General features: G+C 51.2%; 1 protein-coding gene across 2 annotated transcripts in view; it reads left to right on the forward strand.

Annotated features, from left to right (window-relative positions):
- LOC142922835 (disintegrin and metalloproteinase domain-containing protein 28-like) overlaps positions 1–8,395 on the forward strand; it is a 94,878-nt gene that overhangs the window by 74,099 nt on the left and 12,384 nt on the right. Inside the window, exons 6-7 of one of the 2 annotated variants that reach the window (XM_076063754.1) lie at positions 592–673; positions 5,921–6,038. In XM_076063754.1, the coding sequence (XP_075919869.1) occupies positions 592–673; positions 5,921–6,038 (200 nt within the window). Of the gene's footprint in view, positions 1–591; positions 674–3,242; positions 3,359–5,920; positions 6,039–8,395 lie in introns of those variants that run through there. The other variant, XM_076063752.1, reaches the window with a different exon arrangement.

An 8,395-nucleotide genomic window follows, 5' to 3' on the forward strand; every position in this document is an offset into this window, starting at 1 on the left:
TAAATTATGTTAATTCATCATTGGGCGTGATCTGGTGAATAATTATAATAAATTATGTTAATTCATCATTGGGCGTGATGTGGTGAATAATTATAATAAATTATGTTAATTCATCATTGGGCGTGATCTGGTGAACAATTATAATAAATTATGTTAATTCATCATTGGGCGTGATGTGGTGAATAATTATAATAAATTATGTTAATTCATCATTAGGCGTGATGTGGTGAATAATTATAATAAATTATGTTAATTCGGCGTGATGTGGTGAATAATTATAATAAATTATGTTAATTCATCATTGGACGTGATGTGGTGAATAATTATAATAAATTATTTTAATTAATCATTAGGCGTGATCTGGTGAATAATAATAAATTATGTTAATTCTTCATTGGGCGTGATGTGGTGAATGATTATAATAAATTATGTTAATTCATCATTGGGCGTGATCTGGTGAATAATTATAATAAATTATGTCAATTCATCATTGGGCGTGATCTGGTGAATAATTATAATAAATTATGTTAATTCATCATTGGGCGTGATCTGGTGAATAATTATAATAAATTATGTTAATTGACTCCCCAGGTCTGCAACAACCTGGGGCAGTGCCACTGCGACTTGGGATGGAGCCCACCGCATTGTGACGTCAAAGTGGCAGAGCCAGCTGGTGGGTGGGGGGGGGTTAGTGGGGGGGTTAGTGGGGGGGTTAGTGGGGGGGTTAGTGGGGGGGTTAGTGGGGGTTGGTGAGTGGGGGTTGGTGAGTTGGGGTTGGTGAGTGGGGGTTGGTGGGTGGGGGTTGGTGGGTGGGGGTTGGTGGGTGGGGGTTGGTGGGTGGGGGTTGGTGGGTGGGGGTTGGTGGGTGGGGGTTGGTGGGTGGGGGTTGGTGGGTGGGGGTTGGTGGGTGGGGGTTGGTGGGTGGGGGTTGGTGAGTGGGGGTTGGTGAGTGGGGGTTGGTGGGTGGGGGTTGGTGGGTGGGGGTTGGTGGGTGGGGGTTGGTGGGTGGGGGTTGGTGGGTGGGGGTTGGTGAGTGGGGGTTGGTGGGTGGGGGTTGGTGGGTGGGGGTTGGTGAGTGGGGGTTGGTGAGTGGGGGTTGGTGGGTGGGGGTTGGTGGGTGGGGGTTGGTGGGTGGGGGTTGGTGGGTGGGGGTTGGTGGGTGGGGGTTGGTGAGTGGGGGTTGGTGGGTGGGGGTTGGTGAGTGGGGGTTGGTGGGTGGGGGTTGGTGAGTGGGGGTTGGTGGGTGGGGGTTGGTGGGTGGGGGTTGGTGGGTGGGGGTTGGTGAGTGGGGGTTGGTGGGTGGGGGTTGGTGGGTGGGGGTTGGTGGGTGGGGGTTGGTGGGTGGGGGTTGGTGGGTGGGGGTTGGTGGGTGGGGGTTGGTGGGTGGGGGTTGGTGGGTGGGGGTTGGTGGGTGGGGGTTGGTGAGTGGGGGTTGGTGAGTGGGGGTTGGTGGGTGGGGGTTGGTGGGTGGGGGTTGGTGAGTGGGGGTTGGTGAGTGGGGGTTGGTGAGTGGGGGTTGGTGGGTGGGGGTTGGTGGGTGGGGGTTGGTGGGTGGGGGTTGGTGGGTGGGGGTTGGTGGGTGGGGGTTGGTGAGTGGGGGTTGGTGAGTGGGGGTTGGTGGGTGGGGGTTGGTGGGTGGGGGTTGGTGGGTGGGGGTTGGTGAGTGGGGGTTGGTGGGTGGGGGTTGGTGAGTGGGGGTTGGTGAGTGGGGGTTGGTGGGTGGGGGTTGGTGGGTGGGGGTTGGTGAGTGGGGGTTGGTGGGTGGGGGTTGGTGGGTGGGGGTTGGTGGGTGGGGGTTGGTGGGTGGGGGTTGGTGGGTGGGGGTTGGTGGGTGGGGGTTGGTGGGTGGGGGTTGGTGGGTGGGGGTTGGTGGGTGGGGGTTGGTGGGTGGGGGTTGGTGAGTGGGGGTTGGTGAGTGGGGGTTGGTGAGTGGGGGTTGGTGGGTGGGGGTTGGTGGGTGGGGGTTGGTGAGTGGGGGTTGGTGAGTGGGGGTTGGTGAGTGGGGGTTGGTGGGTGGGGGTTGGTGAGTGGGGGTTGGTGGGTGGGGGTTGGTGAGTGGGGGTTGGTGAGTGGGGGTTGGTGGGTGGGGGTTGGTGAGTGGGGGTTGGTGGGTGGGGGTTGGTGAGTGGGGGTTGGTGGGTGGGGGTTGGTGAGTGGGGGTTGGTGGGGGGGGGTGGGTGTGGGGGTTAGTGGGGGGGTTAGTGGGGGGTTGAGTTAATGGGGGTTGAATGAGTGGGTTTAGTGGGGGGGTTAGTGGGGGGTGAGTGAGTGGGGGCTAGTGGGGGTGGTTGGTGGGGGGGTTAGTGGGGGGGTTAGTGGGGGGGGGTGAGTGAGTGGGGGTTGGTGGGGGGGTTAGTGGGGGGGGGTGAGTGAGTGAGTGGGTGAGTGAGTGAGTGGGTGAGTGAGTGAGTAGGTAGGTGAGTGAGTGAGTGTGTAGGTGAGTGGGTGAGTGAGTGGGTAGGTAAGTGAGTGGGTGAGTGAGTGGGTAGGTGAGTGAGTGAGTGGGTGAGTGGGTAGGTGAGTGAGTGAGTGGGTGAGTGGGTAGGTGAGTGAGTGTGTAGGTGAGTGAGTGGATAGGTGAGTGAGTGAGTGGGTGAGTGGGTAGGTGAGTGAGTGTGTAGGTGAGTGAGTGGATAGGTGAGTGAGTGAGTGGGTGAGTGGCTAGACAGATATCTGTACGTAGCCTGCCCATGCCTCTCTGTGTGTGTGTCTGTGTGTGTGTCTGTGTGTGTGTGTCTGTGTGTGTTTGTCTGTGTTTATCTGTGTGTGTGTGTCTGTGTGTGTGTCTGTGTGTGTGACTGTGTGTGACTGTGTGTGTGTGTGTCTGTGTGTGTGTGTGACTGTGTGTCTGTGGGGAGCGATAGTGTAGCGGTTAGCGCGCTGCGCTATGAACCTGGCGACCCGGGTTCGATTCCCGCCCATGGCCAACACCAGTGACGATTATCTGAACCGGTCCCGGGCCTCCCCTAGGTCGACTCAGCCTCAAATGAGTACCTGGTGCGGTGTGTAAACATTGCCACTAGGGAGACAAAAGCGGTCGGGCGTGGTGCTGGCCACCCACCCCCTCGTGTACCGTTCCGGCCTTCATAGGTGCTCGCTAACAGCACTTAGCCCCTACAGTCTGTTAAGGCTATATGGGGGATCTTTGTCTTTGTCTTTGTCTTTGACTGTGTGTCTGTGTGTGTGTGTGTCTGTGTGTGACTGTGTGTGTGTGTGTGACTATGTGTCTGTGTGTGTCACAGGCACCGTGGTGACAGTGGTAGTGGTGGTGGTTGTTGTTGTTGTCATCCTTCTGTGTCTGTGTGACTGTGTGTGACTGTGTGTGTCTGTGTGTCTGTGTGACTGTGTGTATGTGTCTGTGTGTGTGTGTGACTGTGTGTGTCACAGGCACCGTGGTGACAACGGTAGTGGTGGTGGTTGTTGTTGTTGTCATCCTTCTGTGTCTGTGTGTCTGTGTGACTGTGTGTGACTGTGTGTGTGTGTCTGTGTGTATGTGTCTGTGTGTGTGTGTGACTGTGTGTGTGTGTGTCTGTGTGTGTGTGTGTGTCACAGGCACCGTGGTGACAGTGGTAGTGGTGGTGGTTGTTGTTGTTGTCATCCTTCTGTGTCTGTGTGTCTGTGTGACTGTGTGTGACTGTGTGTGTGTGTCTGTGTGTGTGTGTCTGTGTGTGTGTGTGACTGTGTGTGTCTGTGTGTGTCTGTGTGTGTCTGTGTGACTGTGTGTGTGTGTCTGTGTGTGTGTGTCTGTGTGACTGTGTGTGTCACAGGCACCGTGGTGACAGTGGTAGTGGTGGTGGTTGTTGTTGTTGTCATCCTTCTGTGTCTGTGTGTCTGTGTGACTGTGTGTGACTGTGTGTGTGTGTGACTGTGTGTGTGTGTGACTGTGTGTGTGTGTGTGTCTGTGTGTGTGTGTGTCACAGGCACCGTGGTGACAACGGTAGTGGTGGTGGTTGTTGTTGTTGTCATCCTTCTGTGTCTGTGTGTCTGTGTGACTGTGTGTGACTGTGTGTGTGTGTCTGTGTGTGTGTGTCTGTGTGTGTGTGTGACTGTGTGTGTGTGTGTCTGTGTGTGTGTGTGTCACAGGCACCGTGGTGACAGTGGTAGTGGTGGTGGTTGTTGTTGTTGTCATCCTTCTGTGTCTGTGTGTGTGTGTCTGTGTGTGTGTGTGACTGTGTATCACTGTGTGTGTCACAGGCACCGTGGTGACAACGGTAGTGGTGGTGGTTGTTGTTGTTGTCATCCTTCTGTGTCTGTGTGTCTGTGTGACTGTGTGTTACTGTGTGTGTGTGTGACTGTGTGTGTGTGTGACTGTGTGTGTGTGTGTGTGTCTGTGTGTGTGTCTGTGTGACTGTGTGTGACTGTGTGTGTGTGTGTGACTGTGTGTCTGTGTGTGTCACAGGCACCGTGGTGACAACGGTAGTGGTGGTGGTTGTTGTTGTTGTCATCCTTCTGTGTCTGTGTGTCTGTGTGACTGTGTGTGACTGTGTGTGTGTGTCTGTGTGTCTGTGTGACTGTGTGTGTCACAGGCACCGTGGTGACAGTGGTAGTGGTGGTGGTGGTTGTTGTTGTTGTCATCCTTCTGTGTCTGTGTGTCTGTGTGACTGTGTGTGACTGTGTGTGTGTGTCTGTGTGTGTGTGTCTGTGTGTCTGTGTGACTGTGTGTGTGTGTTTGTGTGTGTCTGTGTGTCTGTGTGACTGTGTGTGACTGTGTGTGTGTGTCTGTGTGTGTGTCTGTGTGTCTGTGTGACTGTGTGTGTGTGTCTGTGTGTGTCTGTGTGTCTGTGTGACTGTGTGTGTCTGTGTGTGTGTGTCTGTGTGTGTGTGTGTGACTGTGTGTGTGTGTCTGTGTGTGTGTGTCTGTGTGACTGTGTGTGACTGTGTGTGTGTGTGTCTGTGTGTGTCTGTGTGACTGTGTGTGTCACAGGCACCGTGGTGACAACGGTAGTGGTGGTTGTTGTTGTTGTCATCCTTCTGTGTCTGTGTGTGTGTGTCTGTGTGTGTGTGACTGTGTGTGTGTGTCTGTGTGTGTGTCTGTGTGTGACTGTGTGTGACTGTGTGTGTCTGTGTGACTGTGTATCACTGTGTGTGTGTGTGTGTCTGTGTGTGACTGTGTGTGACTGTGTGTGTCTGTGTGACTGTGTATCACTGTGTGTGTGTGTGTGTCTGTGTGTCTGTGTGTGTCACAGGCACCGTGGTGACAGTAGTGGTGGTGGTGGTTGTTGTTGTCATCGTTCTGTGTCTGTGTGTCTGTGTGACTGTGTGTGTGTGTCTGTGTGTGTGTGTCTGTGTGACTGTGTGTCTGTGTGTGTGTGTCTGTGTGTCTGTCTGACTGTGTGTGACTGTGTGTGTGTGTGTGTCACAGGCACCGTGGTGACAACGGTAGTGGTGGTGGTGGTTGTTGTTGTTGTCATCCTTCTGTGTCTGTGTGTCTGTGTGTCTGTGTGACTGTGTGTGACTGTGTATCACTGTGTGTGTGTGTGACTGTGTGTGTGTGTCTGTGTGTGTGTGTGACTGTGTGTGTGTGTGTGTCTGTGTGTGTGTCTGTGTGTGACTGTGTGACTGTGTGTCTGTGTGTGTCACAGGCACCGTGGTGACAGTGGTAGTGGTGGTGGTTGTTGTTGTTGTCATCCTTCTGTGTCTGTGTGTCTGTGTGACTGTGTGTGACTGTGTGTGTGTGTCTGTGTGTGTGTGACTGTGTCTGTGTGTGTCTGTGTGTCTGTGTGTGTCACAGGCACCGTGGTGACAGTGGTGGTGGTGGTGGTTGTTGTTGTTGTCATCCTTCTGTGTCTGTGTGTGTGTGTCTGTGTGTGTGTGTGTCTGTGTGTGTGTGTCTGTGTGTGTGTGTGACTGTGTGTGTGTGTGTGACTGTGTATCACTGTGTGTGTGTCTGTGTGTGTCTGTGTGTCTGTGTGTGTCACAGGCACCGTGGTGACAGTGGTAGTGGTGGTGGTTGTTGTTGTTGTTGTCATCCTTCTGTGTCTGCCGCTCATCTTCCTCGCACTCCGTCGCTACCGCAACTCTGCCGCCCGACAAAACACGTGAGCCTTAGCATGATGTTAGCATGATGTTAGCATGATGTTAGCATGATGTTAGCATGCCCTTAGCATGATGTTAGCATGATGTTAGCATGATGTTAGCATGATGTTAGCATGCCCTTAGCATGATGTTAGCATGATGTTAGCATGATGTTAGCATGCCCTTAGCATGATGTTAGCATGATGTTAGCATGATGTTAGCATGCCCTTAGCATGATGTTAGCATGATGTTAGCATGATGTTAGCATGCCCTTAGCATGATGTTAGCATGATGTTAGCATGATGTTAGCATGCCCTTAGCATGATGTTAGCATGATGTTAGCATGATGTTAGCATGCCCTTAGCATGATGTTAGCATGATGTTAGCATGATGTTAGCATGATGTTAGCATGCCCTTAGCATGATGTTAGCATGATGTTAGCATGATGTTAGCATGCCCTTAGCATGATGTTAGCATGATGTTAGCATGATGTTAGCATGCCCTTAGCATGATGTTAGCATGATGTTAGCATGCCATTTGCATGATGTTAGCATGATGTTAGCATGCCCTTAGCATGATGTTAGCATGATGTTAGCATGATGTTAGCATGCCCTTAGCATGATGTTAGCATGATGTTAGCATGATGTTAGCATGCCCTTAGCATGATGTTAGCATGCCCTTAGCATGATGTTAGCATGCCATTAGCATGATGTTAGCATGATGTTAGCATGCCCTTAGCATGATGTTAGCATGATGTTAGCATGATGTTAGCATGCCCTTAGCATGATGTTAGCATGATGTTAGCATGCCCTTAGCATGATGTTAGCATGATGTTAGCATGCCCTTAGCATGATGTTAGCATGCCCTTAGCATGATGTTAGCATGATGTTAGCATGCCCTTAGCATGATGTTAGCATGATGTTAGCATGCCCTTAGCATGATGTTAGCATGCCCTTAGCATGCCCTTAGCATGATGTTAGCATGATGTTAGCATGCCCTTAGAATGATGTTAGCATGATGTTAGCATGCCCTTAGCATGATGTTAGCATGATGTTAGCATGCCCTTAGCATGATGTTAGCATGATGTTAGCATGCCCTTAGCATGATGTTAGCATGCCCTTAGCATTATGTTAGCATGATGTTAGCATGCCCTTAGCATGATGTTAGCATGATGTTAGCATGCCCTTAGCATGATGTTAACATGATGTTAGCATGATGTTAGCATGCCCTTAGCATGATGTTAGCATGCCCTTAGCATGCCCTTAGCATGATGTTAGCATGATGTTAGCATGCCCTTAGCATGATGTTAGCATGATGTTAGCATGCCCTTAGCATGATGTTAGCATGATGTTAGCATGCCCTTAGCATGATGTTAGCATGATGTTAGAATGCCCTTAGCATGATGTTAGCATGCCCTTAGAATGCCCTTAGCATGATGTTAGCATGATGATATCAGGCCCTTAGCATGATGTTAGCATGATGTTAGCATGCCCTTAGCATGATGTTAGCATGATGTTAGCAGGCCCTTAGCATGATGTTAGCATGATGTTAGCATGCCCTTAGCATGATGTTAGAATGATGTTAGCATGCCCTTAGCATGATGTTAGCATGCCCTTAGCATGATGTTAGCATGATGTTAGCATGATGTTAGCATGCCCTTAGCATGATGTTAGCATGATGTTAGCATGATGTTAGCATGATGTTAGCATGCCCTTAGCATGATGTTAGCATGATGTTAGCATGATGTTAGCATGCCCTTAGCATGCCCTTAGCATGATGTTAGCATGCCCTTAGCATGCCCTTAGCATGATGTTATTATTATGTTAGCATGCCCTTAGCATCATGTTAGAATGCCCTTAGCATGCCCTTAGCATTCCCTTAGCATAATGTTAGCATGCCCTTAGCATGCTCTTAGCATGCCCTTAGCATGATGTTAGCAAGCCCTTAGCATGCCCTTAGCATGATGTTAGCAAGCCCTTAGCATGCCCTTAGCATGATGTTAGCATGCGCTTAGCATGCCCTTAGCATTATGTTAGCATGCCCTTAGCATGTGGTTAGCATGTGGTTAGCATGGCATCATAATGTTGCCGTGCCATTAACGTGACCAAATATCCCTCGTGATCGATGCTGACATGTGACTGACATAGACTTGACATGCATGGGCAAGCACCCCCAGTGTCAGCTGTCTCTGTGCATCAGCCTGCTGTCAGTAGCAGCAGTAGGGGGCTGTGTGGCCTAGCCTAGGGGTACCCCCAGTGTCAGCTGTCTCTCTACATCAGCCTGCTGTCAGTAGCAGCAGTAGGGGCTGTGTGGTCTAGCCTAGGGGTACCCCCAGTGGCAGCTGTCTCTCTACATCAGCCTGCTGTCAGTAGTAGCAGTA

This window comes from Petromyzon marinus, unplaced genomic scaffold (assembly GCF_048934315.1).
Source record: "Petromyzon marinus isolate PM22_M1 ecotype Great Lakes invasive population unplaced genomic scaffold, UKy_Petmar_22M1.pri1.0 PM_Scaffold_182, whole genome shotgun sequence".
Classification (NCBI taxonomy): Eukaryota; Metazoa; Chordata; class Hyperoartia; order Petromyzontiformes; family Petromyzontidae; genus Petromyzon; species Petromyzon marinus.